The sequence below is a fragment of the Ochlerotatus camptorhynchus genome, unplaced genomic scaffold, assembly GCF_037179485.1.
Source record: "Ochlerotatus camptorhynchus isolate MF236.1 unplaced genomic scaffold, CSIRO-AGI_Acam_v1.1 ptg000898l, whole genome shotgun sequence".
Lineage (NCBI taxonomy): Eukaryota > Metazoa > Arthropoda > Insecta > Diptera > Culicidae > Ochlerotatus > Ochlerotatus camptorhynchus.
This window is the reverse complement of record NW_027041351.1, coordinates 14,923-36,533: the sequence shown is the minus strand read 5'-3', so window position 1 is coordinate 36,533 and position 21,611 is coordinate 14,923. Positions and strand designations below refer to the sequence as shown.

The 21,611-nt window shown below is 38.5% G+C and overlaps 1 protein-coding gene across 1 annotated transcript; it reads left to right on the top strand.

The window, feature by feature from the left end:
- The first annotated feature begins 7,164 nt into the window (after positions 1–7,164).
- On the top strand, positions 7,165–20,359 carry LOC135715422 (uncharacterized). The gene is made up of 3 exons (XM_065238702.1): positions 7,165–8,227; positions 19,249–19,916; positions 19,979–20,359. The coding sequence occupies exons 1-3, from the start codon at positions 7,184–7,186 to the stop codon at positions 20,307–20,309; spliced, it is 2,043 nt and encodes a 680-aa protein (XP_065094774.1). The 5' UTR covers positions 7,165–7,183; the 3' UTR covers positions 20,310–20,359.
- The last annotated feature ends 1,252 nt before the right edge of the window (positions 20,360–21,611 follow it).

The window sequence follows — 21,611 nt, the reverse complement described above, 5'->3', positions numbered from 1 at the left end:
AATTTTCCTACAGTCATTAGATGTTAGATTGGAGCAGTTAATGGGGAATTCGGGTAAAGTGGACCATTTTCCAAGTTCTTAACACTCGATGAGACCCGTCGAGTTCGATTCTCCTCATCTTGAAAATCCACGCTTCACTTACAACAAGTTAAGTGTTGTGATTGAAGTCGATGCCGATACGTATAAATGATTGTTATGTGCGAAAAAAGTAAATGTAGGGTTTGATCGGTGCTCGGTAGTTCACGCGATTAATGTGTTAAGATGCTTCAAAAGAATTTCGACACAAGAGCATAGATTGGCAAACATACGTTTTTATATAAAAACCAATAAATGATCCATAACATATTGGAAAACGTTCCATAAAAAACATCCAAATTAAATATCGGAGAAAATCCTTTAAAAAGTGTGAATGTAAAATTTAGCAACACAATTGTAAAAATGTACCGCTAAATTTCTAAAGAATGACCATTGAAATTGTACGAATTACCCATAAACAAATTGCAATTGATCCATAACACATTCAGCAGTGAACCTTAAACTAAAGACAGTGATCCATGGAAAATCAAGTTTGCGCACTTAAAAATATAGTCATGTTCGGATTAATGAAAGCAACTTCCTCAGAGCAGTCTTGGTTTGGACAGCTTGAAGCTGAAATAGGTTTTATTAAACTAATATAAAATCTAAACCAATCTTAATGCTTATAATAAAACCTATTTCAGCTTCAAGCAGACCAAAACGAGACTGCTCTGAGGAAGTTGCTTTCATTAATCCGAACATACTTGAAGAACAATATCGGATATAACCTCAAAATGTCAGAGGGATCAACACCACCGTTGAGTGAAGAACAGAACAGCGATTAAAACTGTACGCTTTGTGAATGGCATTACCACGTAGATTATATGGTTCAGTGTGATGTCTGCGATTTCTGGACCCATTATAGTTGTGCTGGTAAGACAACAGCTGTAAAGGAGGTTCCGTAGACGTGCTCGAAGTGCTCAAATATGCTGAAGGTGCCAAAAGGAACCAAGAAGTCTGTCCCAAAGAAAGCACCTAGCAGAAAGAATAGTTCGAGGAGTGATGCCGGATCCGAATCTGGAAAAGAAAGTACCAATGAGGTCAGCCTAGAGGAATCCCTAAACCAGTTGCAGCAGGAGGAAAGCGCAAAGGAGAAAGCGCTGAATGAAGAGAAATTCCTCCATGAAAAGCGATAGGAGGCTGAGCGGGAGATTTTCCAAACCGAGAGTTATCTTCCGTCACTCTTTCAACAAAAATTTTGCTAGATTTAGGATTTAGGGATTCAATTATTATTTCAGTTAGGCACGCCAATGATGTATAATGATCTACTTACTAGTTACTTAGGGTAAATGAAGTTTATAGCGTTAAGGAATAAATTGTAGGTTACCAGATTTTAGGATCAAGTTGTAGTATCTAGATTATGCAAATATAGGGTTATTAAATTCAATATTTTCATGAATTCCACCTCCATTCTAACCTACAGCAGTAGCTAGGTCTCTACAAATCACCACAATTTTATTAAACGATAGGTATATTAACAAATTTAGACAATCAACCTAATTTAGCTGTAAAACGTGTGGTAGATGGTTTGGAATTGCACCTTCTTTTCCTCTTTTTTTCTCGTTCTTACTCCGACCTATCTAAGCTCACAGTTCCGTTGAACCAAACCCGATGTCTGTCATTTCTGACTGCGACCGTTATCGTAGCTCTCCGAATCTCCCCACAGGGTTGTCGCTGGGAACAGGGTTATCCCGATGTTCCGAACAGCCATGATCCATAAATTAGACGTATATTACTCACGTTTTGGACACTATATTATTAATTTTGATCCATAAACCATGAAAAATTGCTCCATTACTGCGTAACTACTTATATTTACTGTCCTGCCGTGTTTTTAAGGTAAAGGTGCGGAGCGATGGTCAAGCGTCTAGAATTAGCTTCCAAAAAAAAACTTCTATAATAATCTTCTCAAGAAAATCAGAAAAATAAATGTTAATATTATGGATCATACCTAGGGTAGCTGTTCCAGTTATTGGTAGACGTTCCAATTATGGTGTGTTCCAATTATAGTCTATAAAATATACATATGTTTTTTATGTTTTGGACCCTTTTTTAATTTGATCCATAAACCTTGGAAAATTGATGCATAGCTACGTAGCTACTCAGGTTTACTGTTTACTGTCCGTGTTTTTTTTTTGTCAGAAGAGCGGAACGATGGGCGAGCGTCTAGAATAAGCTTCTTAAAGAAGTTTCTAAATGAAGCTTCCATCCCAAGTAACATTGCAAGTTTTATTGAGGTTTTAAAGTATTCTACAAGTCTAAATAATGGTCTACAGAACCCTCATAAAACCCAAATTGTTACTTGGGATAGGAAACTTCTTCAGAATCTTCTATTGGAAGTTACTTCTAGCATTGCAAGTTTTATTGAGGTTTTAAAGTATTCTACAAGTCTAAATAATGGTCTACAGAACCCTCATAAAACCCAAATTGTTACTTGGGATAGGAAACTTCTTCAGAATCTTCTATTGGAAGTTACTTCTAGCCGCTTGCCCACCGCTACGCACCTCTACCTAAAATACACGGGCAGGACAATAAATCTAAGTAGATATGCAGTGGAACAATTTTTCAAGGTTTATGGATCAAAATAAAAAAAAAAAATAATGTCCTAAACATGAATAATGTACGTCTAATTTATGAATCATGCCTAAAATTTTTAAGTACGCAAACTTGATTTTTAACGGCGCCGGTGGTGTAGTGGTAAGCGTGATTACCTCTCACCCCAGCAGGCCTGGCCCAGTCGGCGCCGCCGGGATGTTCTGAGGCATAACATGTCTGATCACGCCTTCCTTCGGATGGGAAGTAAAGCCGTTGGTCCCCAGTTCATGAGTTGATGGGTCGATAGGTAGGGTCCAGGTGTGGGAGCTGCCTTCCTGGCACGTCGGTAGCATTGGTGCTCAGCACGGAAAACAAGATCGACGGAAAAAACAAACCAAAGGAAAAAAAAAACTTGATTTTTTTTATGGATCACTTTAGTTTAACGTTTTATGGATCAATTGCAAAATGTTTATGAGTAATTGCAAAATGTTTATGAGTGATTCGTAATTTCAATGCTCATTCTTATGAAATTTAGTGATACATTTTTACAATTGTATTGCTAAATTTTACATAAAATATTGATAGTAATGATATTTTTTATGGATCATCCACACTTTTTTAAGGATTTTCTCCTAGGTTTTATGGTTCATTTGGATATTTTTAATTGGAAGGTTTTTGAATATTTTATGGATCGTTTTATCAATTCTAAAGGTGCATACTTAGGGCTGCCGCATGGATTGCAAAAAAAATGTGACAACACAACAAACACAAAACGTCGGAGTATACGTCAACTTTATTTAAATGTGTGTTATTTTTAAAAATGAATAAAGAACGTAAAATGTTTTAATACATAGGACGTTCGGAGAGCGTGTGATTCGTTTCTATTCTACACGCTTATCAGAAACTGGGTAATTGTTAATTCGTATAAACCCAGATTACACTCTTAACATCCCTCCTCAATTCCCGGCGACCCCGGCGTAGTGGTTAACATCCTTACCTCTCACGCCAAAGTCACGAGTTCAAATCTCACCCCCGGACAAGTCACGAATAACCCAAGAGTGTTAAAGTGACTATAATAAAAAAAAAAAAAAAAAAAATCGCTTCTGCTTGCGAGGTTCCGTTGTCAACGCAATGCATGGTTGATTATCTTCGTAGACCGTCAGCGGTTGATGTCACAACCAATCGATCGAAGTAAGTTAGCAACCCAGATTAGCTCACAGCTACACACTAAGATTTTTTTGCCGAGATGGGCACCACCGAGCAGCTCGGCATTTTATTTTGCTGGAAATTCAGCAAAAAATATGTTTGTTAGCTGAGATCTCGGCAAAATTCCCGTTTGTTAGCTGAATCTCGGCAAGTTTTTCACTGAGATCCAGCAAAATAAAATGCCGAGCTGCTCGGTGGTGCCCATCTCGGCAAAAAAATCTAAGTGTGTAGGCAAGCAAAGTGCCATCAATTCCGCTTCTGTAGTCGACAGAGCTACCGACGATTGTTTCTTCGTTGCCCACGCAACCGTTGATCCGTTTAGCTTGATGACGAATCCCGCTACAGAACGTCGATCATTGAGTTCGTAACCCCAATCTGCATCCGCAAATGCCAGGAGCCCTTCCGGCGAATCTTGCTGTCGATACACAAGTTTATAGTCCAAATTACACTCTTAAACATCTCCCCTCAATTCATTCGTGTGATTCATTTCACATTCGATAAAAACTTATTTAGTTTATTTTTACATTTCTGTTCTACACGCTTATCAGAAACTGGGTAGTTGTTAATCGGTATAAACTCAAATTACACTCTTAACAAAATGAACTTGGACGTCAACCATGTAGCATTTAGCTCTGAATGTTTGCTCTATAAATGACTTTTTGATCTGAAGAAAAGCAGCTTGCGTTTCAATAAATAGCAGCCAAGTTCCAAGAATGTGAATCAATTCGATTTTTTGTATTTTAATATTGCGGGATTATCAAAAAACTACGTAACATTACGTTAGATTGTTGGGGAAAATCGTCCACTTTTATTTTTATTAGCTGAAACTTATATTGTAGGAATTGAATCATTTGATCAGTATAGTATTCAGGGATATTATGTTGCTGCTTGTTTATCGCATTCTAGACACATTGGCGGTGTTGCTATTTATGTCAAAAAATTAGTTCAATTCAACATTCGTACCAACGAAGTTATTGATGGCAACTGGTTCCAGTTGGAGAGGGATGATGAGGGGTATACCCCCCCCCCTCACCAACACTGGAAAAAAGAAATTGCCATTAGCATCTTTAACTATGTAAATAGTTTACTTCACACAGAAGTAATACAAACAAAAATAGTTAAAGAAGAGTAAAGAGTTATGGAAAATTTGACATCTTTATTAGAACCTGGGAACTGCAAACCACGGTCCATAACTTTTAATGGCACATTAAAAACAGTCATAACAAGTAATTGCATCTGGATCAATTGATTATTTTGTTTATAGTGTTTCATTTATTAATCAATAAATTTAATTGGTCGATGAACCTGGCGAAATAATACAGCCAGTAAAAAGTAGTTGTACATTTGAAGGTTTTCACCCAATAACATTAGATTAACTTAGAGTTATTTGTTTTTCAATAGGAAAAGCGGCTGGAGTAGATAATGTTAATGCAAGAGTTATTCAAGATTGCTTTCTTGTCATTGGTTAGAGATGAACTAGCCTAAGGCTAAAAATCTCTTTAATAAAGATTTAAAAAAAAAATCATGTCATTTTCCACATCTTACTGAACCTTATTGATAAATCATTGCAGACTGGGAATGATGATGCTGAATGATGATGATGATGATGATGGTCCCACCTCTTACCCCTACCCCTACAATGATTGCTGCCGAGTAAACAGACGATCGCGTGACACACATTGAGAGTGGTCTGCTTCTGTCGACAGCCGAGTGAACACTATAAACAGAAGTATTTTGCAACAAATAATTCACATAACAATTACTGTTTTATGGACCGAAGAAATTTTTACCATCCAAAATACAATGTCACCCGTTCTATTTGTCAGAAGACCATTCTTGGAGGGCCCAAACGATCGCCTCATATGCTGAGTATCTCCTGCTCGCTATTTTCATCCAGTCATTTTCCGTTTTAAATGTCGCACCAAACCCTTCTGGCAAAATTTTCTCAATAAAAACTATCAAATAACTATTATTGTAAAAAGATAATTCAATACAAATTAATCGAAAAAAGTAGTAGGATTAAAAAGATTTCGTTCTCGTTTTACGGAAGTTCGGTAATAGCTACTGAATTGTTCTTTATAAAATCACCGAATTGTTCGGTAGTTTTGACAGATAATCCAAAAATCTGTTTACCGATCGTTCGGTAGTTCTTTCGTTTACCGAAAAGATTACCGAACGTTCAGCTGTTCAAAGTTCGGTAAAATATTACCGAATACGGTAATAATTTCTTAGTGTGAACAGATTCAAACTCAGGCCGACAACATCAGACTATTGCCATTGCCGTGGCCTTTGCCAGGACTTCGACCCGTATTTCCACCACTCCCAGGCCATCGCCCTTGCTGTGGTTGTAGCTACGCCTCCGGCCCGTATCATTACAACAATCAGTCACCTCTTCCATGATCCCCCCGCCCGTTTCGTCACCGCCACCCACTGCTCCTTCTCGATGTGTGCCAGAAAAATAATTAAAAAAGTATTTAACCGTTGCCGTAGTGTCGGTTAGATTCTCCCGTGTCCGAAAACTTCTCAAGGCCCGTACGCTCTAATACCATGATTCAAAAAGGGCCATAAGTGCCCGCCCACCCTAGGAGATGCCGTTGACTTTTATTTAATTATTTAGATGGATGTCTACATCAACAGACCATTTTGGTCCTCATGATGTTTTACTTAAGACTAACATTGATAAGTTAAGTGGTAAAAGAAAAACATAAAACAAACTAAACACTCACTGGACACTAATAATAATAATAATAAAAGAAGATCTTGGAATTTTCCTCAATTGTTCTTCGCTTCAGAAAAGACCTCAGTAAAACGGTGGCGTAGCGTAAGGCGAGGGATATCGTAGTCGAATACTGAGGCGACTCTATTGAAGATCCTTTGAATGCCATCGATAGCAGTATGCATCCCATAATTTGTCCGGCGTAAAGGTAAGCGCAGCATATGATTGTTCCGTAGGGCTCTGGGCTGGACATTTATGGCGATATCCTGCAGAACGGCGGGGTAATCGATTGTGTTCTGAAGAATGTCTGCTACGAACAAGGCTCTGGATACGTCTAGACCGCAGGCTCTAGACAGCTCTTTGAAGGAAAGCTGAATTGAAATTAATGAAAGAACGCTTGTTAAGCACTAATTACTACCGAGAGAAACAAAATTTAATGGAAACCTTCCTAAGTAGTTCAAATTACTTTCAACTTTTCCATCAAATACAAAAAGCTGTGATTTATCTTGGGTGTTTGGTTTCTGATAAGCACCAGATTAAACATTACTACACGCGTCATTGATAAGCCACATAATAATCACTATAAAACTGCGTTCGATAGACGGTCGTTGGCAGTATTCAATAATATTCCGATAATAGGAACAATCAACAATGAGGCTTTGGCGCATATTTGGGTTGCTGTTGCTGGTAGTTGGGCTTGCAGTTGCACACAAATCTAGTGAAGAGTGCAACGATAGCAAAGAAAGTAAACAATGCAAGGACAGTTCAGAGGATGGTGGCAATACCGGTGGTGAAGGTGGTGATGATAATGGAGGCGGTGAAGTTGATGGAGGAAGTGGTGAAACAGGTGGTACCAGCCGGTGCACAGACAAAGCAGATGGCACAATTCTTCCGTCGTATGATTGCAGCATGTTCGTAATATGCGAAGGTGGAAAGGAACTCGAAGAACCCTGTCGACCAGATGGTACGATGTTTGACCCGGAACGAGTCGTTTGTGATTATCCAGAAAATGTAAAATGCTGGGAAGGTGATCTTTGTGCTGGCAAGGATGATGGTACGATCGTTCCTTCGGAAAACTGTGCGAACTTCATTGTTTGTGAAGGTGGACGCTTTGGAGAAGAATTTACCTGTGTTCCGGATGGAACTCTCTTTGATTATCAGCGTGGAATTTGTGATCATCCAGCGAATGTCATCTGCTGGGGTTCCGATGGCCCAAATACATGTGAAGGAAAAGCCGATGGAGCGCTAGCCCCTTCAATTGATTGTTCAAAATATGTCGTTTGTAAGGGAGGTGTAAAGGACGAAGAAGTTCAATGTCTACCGGAAGGTACTGTTTTCGATCACGTCCGAGAAGTGTGTGATATTCCTGAAAATGTAGAATGTTGGGAGCCAGGAAGTGGAGGAAGTGGTGGTGATTCAAACTCTACTACAGCATTACCACCAACTAGACCACCACTAGATGGAGATATTCCAAAAGATATTTGCAAGGGAATTATCGTCGAAATTATACCTCATCCCACGGAATGCACAAAATATATAGTCTGTGTTATGGGACAGCCAACTGTTGAGACTTGCGACGAAGATGAAATCTTCTATCCATCGATCGGTGTTTGCGGGTATGGTAATACAGAAACCTGTGAAGGAGACGAAAAGTGGCTGTTTAGTTACCTTAGCGAGCATGAGATGAAGTATGGAGTAAAGTTATTTGATTAAAATAAATTTCGTATGTTATGATTCCCTTTTGTTTTCCTGTATGACCTCGATTGCTTGTGGTGTATTGTACGGTAGTGGTGGTGTGATGACTTGCTCTTTTTTTCTCGCGACACTTTCAGTCAGGCAGTTTTTGAGTTTGACTTTGGGTTGAATGGAGTTAATAATCATTGTGTCAGCAAAAGTAATATGAAAATCATATGGAAAGATAGTAAATCATACCGAACTATCGTGTGCTTAAACATATTTTTCGATGATGAGTGAGGTAAACCATGAAGAAAGAGTTGTCGCACGGTATTTAAAGTCTATCGAAAGCATATTGATTAAAAATCATAAAGCAAGAGCCGTCGCCCGGCATGTTTTGACTGAAAAGATCTGATCATTCACCGAACCCTCCATCAGAACCGATTCCAGGGAAATGGCCATATCTTGCATGGTTATAGGTCAATTTGTGTTCATGACATATTTTTTTGCTTTTAAAATGTTTCTTGTGTCTGTGAATTTACTAAAAATATCGATTTTTAACGGGCATCTTATAGAAAATCACATCACAAATTTATCAAGTTAGACAAGCCCTCCGAAAACCCAGAATATCCACTGTCGCACGGCATGTTTTGGTATAAAAACGGCATTTTCCCATGCTACAGGTCCTATCGGAGGCATTCCGGAGGTTCCAAGAGTCGCCAATGTGGTCAATGTTTGATTTAACGCCTATCAAAAGCCCATTCATGAAAAACCATGTAGAAAGAGGTGCCTCATGACATGTTCTGGTGTAAAACCGCAATTATCCCCTATTACAGGTTCCCTAGGGGTATACCGGAGGTTCCTAGAGCGGTAAATGTGGTCAACGATACATTTAAAGCCTATCGAAAGCCTATTCATGAAAACCCATGAATAATGAGTTGTCGCAAGGCATGTTTTGGTATAAAAGCACAAATGTCCCCTGCTACATGTTCCCGCGGCTTCAAGAGCGGTAAATGTGGTCATTGATCCATCTAAAGTTTATGGAAAGCATGTTTATGAAAAAAAAATATGAAGAATGATGAAGAATGATGTAGAAATGCAATGCTACAGGTTCCCTCGGGGGCATCCCGGAGGTTTCGAAAGCGGCTTATGTGGTCAATGATGCATTTAGAGCCTATTAAAGGCTATTGAATTAAAACTATGAAGAAAGGTGTTTTGAGTGATTAAAAGATCAGACCGCAATCAAAACCCTCCATCAAAACCGATTCCAGGGAGATGATCATATCTCGGTTAATTATAAGCCGATTCTAGTTCTTGACATATCATTCGCTTTGAAAATAGTTCTTCTTTTTTGGTTTTTAAAAAAATGTTGATTTTTAACCGCATTCTATAGAAAATAACTTCAAAAATTTAGCAAGCTAGACAAGCCCTCCGGAAACATGGAATATCTCCGGTAACCGGTGATCATGTTTATTTTCGTGGCTACACTATAAAACTATTTTAGTTTTCCAGTTGAATGCCTTTGGAAGAATTAAAATCGAACCTATCCCAGTTATTTTGATTATCTCCTGTATGAGCCATGCATAAAGAACAGAGAGCTTGTAGTAGTAGTCGAGTACCTAGCATGCGCATGCTACTATTAAGTGATCGAAAGAGTGGTATATGCAAGTGTTTTGCTTCGAGAATTTTCAGTTCAGTTTTAGTACTGGTCAAAGTGGAGAAGGTTACACTCTTCCCCCGAAGAACGCGAACTCGGTCCACACGAATTCCATTTACGTTGGTCTCGAATGATTCCGTTTACGCGAGGGATTCGCGTATATGGAGTACACGTAGCATATGGGATTTGACCTAATAGGGACCAACATAGAATATCTCGCGATTCTGGACATATAGAAGGTTTCTGTCTTGGGAAAAGCTGTTCAGTAGATCAAGACCTAATCGTTGGAGGACAGCAGTTTGAAATTTTCTCACTACGCGGCGCTAGTGTGCTTGAATTTGTGATTTCCTTTTTCGTGTTATATCTTGGAATTATTGCCACCTAGAAAGTTGTTTTCTACAGCGAAGTTGTTCAGTGGATCAAGAGCTAATGATTGGTGAACAGAAGCTCAGCATTTTCTCACTACGCGGCGCTAGTGTGCTTGAATTTGTGATTCCCTAGTTTATGTTATATCTTGAAATCCTTGTCATCTAGAAAGTTGCTGTCTTGGGTGAAGTTGTTCAGTGGATTAAAGCTTAATGGTTGGTGTACATAAGTTTGGAATTTTCTCACTACGCAGCGCTAGTGTGCTTGAATTTATGATTTCCTAGTTTATGTTATATCTTGAAATTATTTCCATCTAGAAAGTTTCATTGAATCAAGAGCTAATGATTGGTGAACAGAAGCTCAGAATTTTCTAACTACGTGGCACTAGTTTGCTTGAATTTGTAATTTCCTTGTTCATGTAATTTCCTGACATCCTTGCCATCTAGGAAGTTGCTGTCTCCGGCAAAGTTGTTCAGTGGACCAAGACCTTCATTTTTAAGAATAAATTAGTTGATAATTCGGCAATTTCGTCCTGCTGCTGTATATGTGAGATGTTTTTCGTTCTTTATAACAAGAACTTGTCATTCAAATATAACCTAGGAAAATATAACATTATGAAATCTGCCCTTAAACATTGTTTGCTGCAGAAGACGACTTCGAGCAACACAAAAGTCCAACATGTAAAGTAGTCAAGGAGAGTTGACTTCGTCATTCAGAAATATCACTTCTATCATTCCCTTGTAATTTTCACCCAGCTGCTATTTTTAGTTTGCGTGTAGATAGTTGAAATTTAAATAACAATCATATTTGGTATGGTTTTAAAAAATAATCAGGAAATAAAACGAAGCACAGAATCCTTTTTGTGGAAATTTGTAACGTTTAGTATGTGGACTGACATGTTAAATTTCTCGTTTACAAAAAAAAATTAAATGAGAATTTGGTTTTTGATCAATCAATGTTTACTTCGGTTTCTGATAGAGTACTTTTTACAATTGATGCATATATATAAAAAAATTCAAACGATTACATCTCAGTTTCTTCCTTCCATCCCGAAAGAAGGCTTTCACATTCCGTCAGCAATTCGAAAGCCTTAGTCCGGCGCTCCTTGTTCGTGTCGAGAGTGACAAAGCGCTTCAGCTCGGTTAGTATTTGGTGTTGGTCCTTAAATTCTTGAGCGCTTGGTGCTGGCATCTCAAGGCTATCATCCAAATTTCCAGGAGTTTCAAGATCTTTAAGTACTTCTTCAACCGTTGTTTCCTTTTCTGCAATCAGTTCATAAATCTCAGCTTGCGTCATATCAAATATATTATATTAACAATATGATCCACTCTTTCGCTTAGCTGGCGAACCAAATTTTTAGCGATGAAAGCACCTCTGTGGCCAAAAAGGCTACCAATGTATTTGTTTATCGTCACGAGGGGTAACCTAAATGAAAATGTGTTTAATATTTCAAATGAATGCATTTCAGCATATTATTTTATTTGATGACAACAGTGACATATCAGACAAATTTTAAAATAATATACACAATGTAATTAATGAAAATAATGTGACTCTTTCTTTTGTAATAAGTGCTATATTCGCACCCCTCGATTGTAATTGAATGATTGTTGCTGACCTTTTTCAACACTAGATGGTGCGTGAAGCAATATTTTGCGGGTCGCCATTGCAATATTTGGAAAAGGCATGAATGGATCATATCGTTAATATGATATATTTGGTCATATCAACAACTCCTAGTGCCGGTCCTAGAGCTCGAATGTCTTGGAAGACGTCTGCATTGTCGTTGCTGGTTTCATTGACATTTCCGCTGATTTCAGGTGTTAAAAGAGCATTCCACCAGTTCTTGAGCGTAGAAGGCTTATCTTTGATAGTGAACTTCTTGCAGCTAGCTATGATGGATGTAACGCAACTTAAAGTTTGCGATTATTCCTTGATCCAACGGCTGTAGTATGGAAGTCGTATTTGGAGGGAGGTAAGTCACTTCGATGTTCGAATGGGGGGGGGGGGGATGGCTGGGCGCGTTGTCCAACACCAACAGGACTTTGAACGAGAGGTCCTTGTCCCGACACATTTGTTCAACATCTGGAGCGAAAATGTTGCTAAACCAGTCCGAGAAAAGGGATGAGGTCATCCATCCCTTTTTGTTAGCTCGATAATGTATCGGTAGCTGATCTCTGCTGATGTTCTTGAGCGTTCTTGAATTCGCCGCTTGACCGATGACGAACGGTTTGACCATATGGGAACCCGATGCATTGGAACAGAAAAGTATAGTGTACCCTTTTTTATCGGTCTTGATCCCTGGAAAACTTTTAAGATGTTCAACGAAGTAAGATTGCTGAGGCATTTTCCGATAAAAAAAAAGTTTGGTCCTACCGCAATTATAAATTTGCTCTCGATTGTATCCGCCTTGTTTGATTATTTCTGAAAATGTTCGTGGAAATATGGCAGCTGATACGACATCAGCCGATGCCTTCTCTCCGCGCATACGTACATTGTGCAACTAGTTTCGTTGTTTATAACGGTTGAACCAACCTTTGCTGGCAAAGAAATGTTTAGCATCTTCTCCGGTCGTGCTCTTGAATTCTTCAGGATAATTTGCGTGAAAAATCAATGCTTTCTCTTGAACGGCAAGAAAGTCAACAGGCAATTTTTTTGCAATTCATATCTTCTATCCACACCGTCAATGCAATTTCTATTTTTTTTTTTTCATTATCGGATTGCTTGGGTAATGATACTGATCTTTCACATTGGGCGCTAAGCCCACCATTTCCTTGATTTTATCCTTGCGAGAAATAATGGTCCTCATAGATGATTCACTGGCTAAGTGCAACCTAGCTACTGTTGAACAACTCAGACCATTCTCAGTTTCTTCGATTATTCGTAGCTTTTTGGTCAGTGTCATCGATCTTCGTTTCTGTAGATAGAAAAAACAAAACAGTAACAAAGACAGCAACTTCCTAGATAGCAAAAATTTCAAGATATCACATAAACAAGGAAATCACAAATACATGCATACTAGCGCTGCGTAGTGAGAAAATTCCGGGATCGCGAGATATTCCATGTTGGTCCCTATTGTAACTTATCAAATATGTTACATTATTTTTGTAAATAGTTTCTTTTAGTTTTTACCGAGTAGCTTAGTTAAAATGAAAATTGAATTGAACTGATTAAAACAAAATTGAATTTGAAATCGAATTCCACGAAAATATCCACTTCCTGAACATCCCTATTCCCACCCTTAATGCACCTTCCGTCAAAAGTTACCACAAGGCACAGCCACAGTTGACTACCACGATTATCGTCGGTGTGGTAGACGATCAACACCATCACACCGAGGCCGATAAAACGGTCTGTCACCGTGGGAGCAGTCTCTAAAACTGGGTTTAGACTAGGCAAGTCACTTGATCAACTCAGTTGAATTCAATTGGCTTGAAAAGTTGAGCCTGGTTCAACTATTTTCAATTCAAGTGAGTTGATCAAGTCAATTGAATGGCATGGTTTACACGTTCAATTCACGTTCAAGTCAGTTGAATTCAACTGACTTGATCAATTGACTTGCCCTGTCGAAACCCAGCTTAATAGTGAACAAATCAAGTGAGATATTGAAACCCGTATTTCCCGCGTGCCGTCGCTCGAAGAGGAACTTCCGACGCGGCCATTGTTTAAGTGCCGGTGTGCCCTTCAAACCTGCGAGTGTAGAGATCCGATCCAGTGATGCAGCTAGTGAACGCCTCCAGTGGTCCGCTCATACCTTATTCCCGGTTGGTGATCGAACCCCGTCGTCTGGATCGTTTTGTGAAGACCGCCGAGTTTTGAAGCACGCAGCGAGGAAGGAGGAATCGTCTGGCAAAACCAAAACACTAGGTCGATGTCAGCCAGCCAAACGACGCATCAAATCGGTAATGTGCCAGTAACCCTTGATTCCTTCATTTTCCCAATTTTTCCCCAAAATTTAACGCCTAAAACATGAAAAACACGAATACACTATGTTAAACTAAGCTATTTCTGTATTATCAAATTATTTAACCACGCTATTCCCTATTTCCTCCATCTCTTTTGTTGGATCCACCTTGCATTTTTTAAAAAGGGGAGTATTTCCACCAATTTCTTCCTGGAGCCCTTCAAACGACCCTGAATCTCCAGACAAAGCCTGGAGAGGGACAAAAGTAGTCCCCATACAAAAGAATTCTAACACTATTAGGTCAAATCCCAGCACGTATTACTCGCGCTCTTCGGGGGGAGAGTATAACTCACTTGAGTCGGTAGAAGGACACGACCAAATTGTTGGAAAGCTGCTTCATGAAGTAACGCCGAATATGACACATAATGGGATTTTTTTGTTGTCTTTTCTCGATTCCGATCAACCGCGTATATTGCAACAAAGCAGCCCTAGTAACATTGCAAGCTTAATGGAGGTTGTATAGCATCCTACAAGTCTAAATAATGATCTGTAGAACCCTCATGAAACCAAAATTGTTCCTTGGGAGGCAAGCAAAATATCATTATCCTTCTGTAACTTCTATCAAGCTATATTACAGAGAGACTTTACCCAAGTAAAAAAAAAATTTTGATAAAAGGCTATTTATGGCTTAAACACCTTGGTTGAAGGTGGTCTATAGAATTCTAAGCAGCCTCATTTTTAAGTCGTTATAAGAACTTGAAAGTTCCGGTGCCATAATGGAAAAGCATTCTAATCAGCCTCTGGCGGAACTTGAACGGAACTTTTAGCAAATAAATTAAAAAAGGTTTTTGTCCTCTACACCAATTCTATATTTAGTTCGCACGTTTATTAAAGTTATTTCTAAAGGCAGGTATTAATGTGTATTGATTTATCAGCATTAGTAGTAGTAATAGAGCTGTTGGAAGAATTAAACCCAGTCCTTCTGCGTGAGAGTCTCAGCACGAACCACTACGTCATCTGAAATATATTAAAGTGAGCTGTTGTCCCGCCTATTGTTGGAGTTTTCTGAGCCAGCTGACTGACTTGAATATAAAACACAACACTTTGATGAATTTAAATTGGTGTTTGCCCGCATGGTATTCCAACACACTTGTGGCACCGTGGTTAGCAATCGTAGATCACATGCCGAGTACATGGGTTCGAATCCAGGTAATGACTTTTTAATTTATTTTTTATTTTTGGATAGAATGTTGCATAAATATAAGAATTATGATTTATTTACGTACATTAAATTTTGTTACACAAAAAAAAATTTGTGCGGATTGCTTCATGTGGCTTGAAAGTTCTGTCGGAACTTTATTTGAACTTTATGGAACTTGAAAGTTCTGTCGAAACTTTATTTGAACTTTATGGAACTTGAAAGTTCTGTCGGAACTTTATTTGAACTTTATTTGAACTTTATGGAACTTGAAAGTTCTGTCGGAACTTTATTTGAACTTTATGGAACTTGGAAGTGTTGAATGCGGAACTTTTGGTTACTTAGGTACCGTGCTAGTAGTAGCAAGCGTTTTGTATTTACCGTTGGTTGATGTATGTGTTTGGATTTGCTGGTCACATCACAGAAATCGTCTATTCCTGTGGTCACAGCAAGCTACGATTATTTGATGTTGTTTGCTTCTCAAGAATTTCAACCCAAGAACATTACATTAGTACATTTTACGTTTTATGCAGTACTACAAGGCTACTATCAAACAACATTCATAAAACCCAAGACAGCTTTACCTTTATTACATCCCCCAAAACCTCATTAAGACTAGAATTTGTCTAGTTGGCCCACCCTGGAGTAGGTTTGGAAGGGCATATTTTCGAGGCACTTCAAGATTAATTTGCTGCAAAAAAGTTATACGACGAAACCAATGAGAACTATTTGAAACCTTTTTGAAACTACAATAAAAGCCATTTGGCATCAATACTCGTGCCATTTTCCATTGACGCTTGATAAGCCGGTTTTGACGGAGCTGCTGGCATCCCAGGAAGTTCTGCAATTGGATTATTTTTCCCTTCCGTCATCAGTATTGCTAGAGTTATTCTTCCTACTATCGCTAGTATTTTTTCTCAACTATCCATCGGAATTTACTTGTGATTCAGCATTTAAAAGCCCCACTCTATTCATTTTTTTCGCTGTCCCTAGGTGGATCCATATTTTTAGTTTAATTTGTAAACATTGAGGGGTTTTGTGATACACTTTTGACACCAAAAAGCGTATGCTTTTTGTTCCCGTTTTAAACCGAACGGTTTTATAATTGCTTTTATAATGATAAAACACCCTTATGGAGCATTTTGACTAACTTCATAGTTTTATAAAGAAATAGAGTGCTGCATTAAATTCATTTTTAAACCCAGCCCCGTTTTGATTTTATCGTCATACTTTAAAAGGTTTTCAAAACATCAAAATTCTGAACTGCTAAACAAGAATATGTTGCACTATTGAACAGTGCTGATAAAAATCATTCCTTCTACACTCAACATACACAGCTAAAAAAATAGTGTAAATTTCCGTTACTTTGATGCACATAAATGGAGCGTCATATATCATACAATTTTAGATTATAGATCGTGTAAATTTATGAGATATACCATGCAATATTCCATATATTGTATGCAACTGTCCACTTTTGTTTGCAACATTTCTTGCAAGCTGCTAGTTTACGTGAAAATAAAGTTTACATGTATGAATGTTTGCACGCATGGATGTTTACATTGCCAGTAAAATTCAGAATTTTTTGGTGTGTAGCTGAAAACGAAAACAACCTTAACAGATACACCAACTACCTGCATGAATCTGAATTTTGACATAACAACATTGTCTTGATCAAGGCAACCTCTGAGTATCGTAGTCAACATTTGTTTTTCTTCATTCGTGGCTGGATGTTCATTGTCGCCTTTGTTGTTGTCAATATTAAAATTCGTCTTCATCTTGGTGGTAATGATTTTGAGGATCAAATGCAAAATGATTATTTTCATTTTACTCATATATAGCGCTGAAAGACGTGTCGTATTAGTTTTTACACACAAACCGATGGCAAATTATTGCCTCAAACTGAACTGATGATAAAATCCCGGTTTTAGGCTCTGGAGTCGACAATATTCAAAATAATCATTTTTCCCAAAATTAATTTGATTATTTTGTTTTTGAGGATCATTTCTGATTTTGACAATTTCGGGTTGGATAATCAAGCACTGGAGAATATCAACCAACGTGTACTCGTTGATGTATAATGAACTCATTTGTTCATTCCGCTCGTACGTAACAGCGAAGATATTCAAAACAAACTAAATTCATCGGGGTTGAAGCGATACTCCTTGCGTGTGATGGTAAATGATAAAATTGTATATAATGCTGTATTTAAACCAAAACGATTGCGTTTGCCGTCATAAAACCACAATAAATCAGTGTTAAAGCCAAAAGGCTGTTCAATTGTTACTTGAGAAGTGTATCGCATTAATTATTTTTTCAGCAAACATGTTCAGCAAAAAATTGAAAAAGACCATCACACTATGTTTACGCAAATTTTTGATTTATTTTATATGGCTTTCTCAGTCTAGGGTAATCCAAACAGTTAATTTTGCATTTCTTTAGGCATTTCCCGACGTTTTGGCCGTTTGGTCAAGTATATTTGGCCATGACACCTTGGTCAAATATATTTGTCAAAATTTTACAAATATTTGACGTTTTGTCAATCAATGTGATGTCAGCTATTTTATCGTGGCGTTTTATGCCTCGCACAGTACTGATATTTGCTATTGTCATTGACAGACTATCGCGCGATATTAACAAAATTGTTTTCATATAGTCACTGATAGACCTGATCCTCAAAAAAACCTTTGTCAAAATCTCATTCATTTTTCCGTCAATGACAAAGATTCAAGCTGAAACGAAAAGTGTAATTTCGTGCATTCTGAGTCACATTATAGTTATCCAAGCTTGTTCACTTTAACGGCTCCATGTAATTGTTTTGCTCAAGTCATGAAAATTTGATTCAAAATTAACTAATTAAAAATCTGCACAAGTTCTTCACTGTCAATTGACTGTCAGCTCAAAGGAGTGACCAAAGCAGATTTTTGAATATCACCGTATATTTTCGAGATTTTGCAACACTGCCCTCCCATGCCGGTTTAGATCATTCTGTTTGAATGGTAGAACAAAACTGTTGAATTTCATCATAAACAAAAAAAATAAAGGCGCCGGTGATGTAGTAGTAAGCGTGATTATCTCTCACCCCAGCAGGCCTGGGTTCAATCCCAGTCGGTGTCGCCTGGATGTTCTGAGGTATAACATTTCTGATCACGCCTGCCTTCGGAAGGGAAGTAAAGCCGTTGGTCCCCCCGGTTTATGAGTTGATGGGTCGATATGTAGGGTTCAGGTGTGGGAGCTGCCTTTCTGGCGTCGGTAACGGTAGCACGGAAAACAAGATAGACGGAAAACAAATCTTGGAAAAAAAAATTATCAATCAAAAATATGGTAATAAACTATGGCAACAAATCGTTCTACTTAGTGATGACCGCGATATTTTCGATAATTTACTGCCATAACAATGTTTGCAGAATAAACGAGTCAAGTGCTGAGTTTTGTCATTGTCATTGAATGACTTCATTCGATATCGATAAAATTATTTTTTTACATTGTAGAGGACGTAGATTCAAGTTTTGACGGATCTATGGACTTATTTTTCTTAACTCATCTAATTTGGTTAGAAACTTAGTTGAAAACAAAACATGCACATGTTCGTCACAGACAAAGAACATTGCATCCTTTGAAGATCATATTCATTTCGTGATAAAGACGAAAGTTGTTATGCCAATATCGTCTTGTACGGCCGAGATTTTTCAGCACTGTAAACGACACATATATTCAATTAGCCGTGCTGCACACGATGAGCTCACCCATTTCACAATGTTGGATGATTAGGAGCACTCTCTTAACTTCAACGAGACCGTCGATAAATGAGGGTGACTACTTTGTTCCATTAATTTTTCAACGATACGCGACCCTATCGGCAAACGTGTCATCATTGTGCGACTGTCATTCCGTCTGCATCAAGGATATAAACATATGTTACCGTCTGGAATGAATCAGTGATATTTGGTAACTGTCCACGGGCAAATAGTTGGCAACATTTGGCTAAAATAATAATGAAACTCCTCGTGGTTTACACGATTGCCCTGGTGGCAAGTATCCACGCTGCAGTTGACACTGAGTGCGTTGGGATTCGAAATGGAAGCACCTTCAGGGATAGGAATGATTGCTCCAAGTATTACTCTTGCCAGAGTGGAAAATTTGAACAGCATAAATGTCCAGCGCCGTTGAATTGGGATCAAGTTAATCGTATTTGTCAAATACCAGAATCGGTATCTTGTGATATTGGACCGTTCATTTCGGCCCCGGTACCTGAAAAACCTGTTTGGACAACTGCCCCAGTCATCATCACAACAAGGGTACCAATAGATGTCGAGAGTTCCAACGATTTACCGCTGGATGAGGGCAAATGCCCAAAGAATGGAGTTTCGAGTGTTCCTCATAAGGAAAGTTGCTCCAAATACGTCATGTGCTTTGACGGCGTTCCGGTCGTGCAAGATTGTGCTCCAGGATTGCATTTTGATGCACACTCCAGTCAGTGCACTTATCCAATCTACGCCAAATGTGGTCTTCAGGATAGAATATGCCCAATGTGGAACGATCCCTACAGGATGATCTTTATTGCAGATAAATTTGATTGTGCCAAGTACAGTTTGCTTACATATCATTTATTCAATGTATTTTACATTTAGCTGCTATTGTTTTCAGGTACTACTATTGCTACAATGGAGAGCCTCATGAAAACAGCTGCGCTCAGGGACTGCATTGGGATCCAACCAACAATTGGTGTACACCAGTTGAAAAATCGCATTGTTCCAATTTCACTCCATACAGAGAAGTATACGAGCCTCTGCTGACTCCGAAAACAGTTTCTTGCATGGATGAGACCCCCCACTGGGTTGAACATCCGAGGAGCTGCCGTCATTATTACCTTTGCTACAAGGGCAAGGCTATGTTGAAACGCTGTGATGAAGGACTATTTTGGGATAATGAGGCCGGTTCGTGCAACTACGGTTCAATTGCCAGCTGTAGAAAGTAGTTTCAGAGGATAATGTGATGCAATAATATCATGAGATGCAAGTTTTTATTTGAATACACTGCATTAATATAACCTAGCAAGTAACTGTGATATGATTCGCTATGCATGAAATTCTTATTATTTGCAAGTCCAATTCCATACATGATCACAATATCCCCGATCTTGGTTCCAGTATTGATTTACCGGGCAGGATTGCTCGAACAGATTGCCATAGTAGCAACGGTAGAATTTAGAACAGTTTTGATGTGGCAAAAATATGTCTTGGTTGATAGGGCAGTTTGGTTCATTGGGTGCTGATAAAGTTGTGCTTGGTGGCACTGAAACAGAAGTAGTGGAAGTTGTGGTTGCCTTCGTTGTCGTTAGCATTGGGGTGGACATAGTAAAACTTGTAATACTTTGCGTTGATGTAGTAGTGGTTGTGTCAGTTGTAGTTGTACCTGTTGTTGTTGTTGTTGTTGTTGATACGATTTCAGCAATGCTTGTTTCTGTAGAGAATGTAGATGGATGTGTTGAAGTGATGTCTTCTGTAGTAATTTCAGTAGTGTCCGATGTTGATGTTGAAAAATCTATACTAGTTGAAGTCATTTCCGAGGGAAGCACCGTCTCTGGTTCAGTTGAAGCATCACTAGAACTTTCTGTTTCAAAAATGTCTGGTGTGTCTTCGCTAGTGATGCTTTCTTCGGGAAAAGATTCCGTAATTTGTTCTGTAGTGGTAGGAATCATATTTGATGTGCAATTTCTTGCATTTAAATCAAATATTAATTCAAATCCACAGGTAAACTGCAACGGTCTTTCTTGTACACATATGTAAAATCCACTAGCATCGTTCAAATCAGCTAGCAAACTGATGCCTACATCTCCTAGACATGGATTATCACCATCTTCATCGCCTTCGAGTGCTGGTGAATCAACAGGAATATCCTGAATACATGTAGCATGTTCCGATTGTTTGCATTGACTGACAAAAATGTCAAATTTCAACCCAGAAGCGCAAGATTTCATGAACCCTTGGCCCACTGCACAAACGAAGTATTGATTACAGTTAGCTGGATTCGGAACATAAACTAGATCAGTGATTCCAGCGCAAGGATTTTCAACTGATGCTGCAATCACGGACCAAAAATCATTGGCTGGCACTGGAAGTGAGAATCCTTCAGAGACAACTCCAACTAGTTATAAAAACAGAATACCTGCAAGTGTAAATAACATTAAACTAAATTCTACAAGCAATGAGCTCTCACTTACGATTTATCATTTTTATGTTATGATTACCTTGAACCAAAAAAATTGACTGTAACAGAA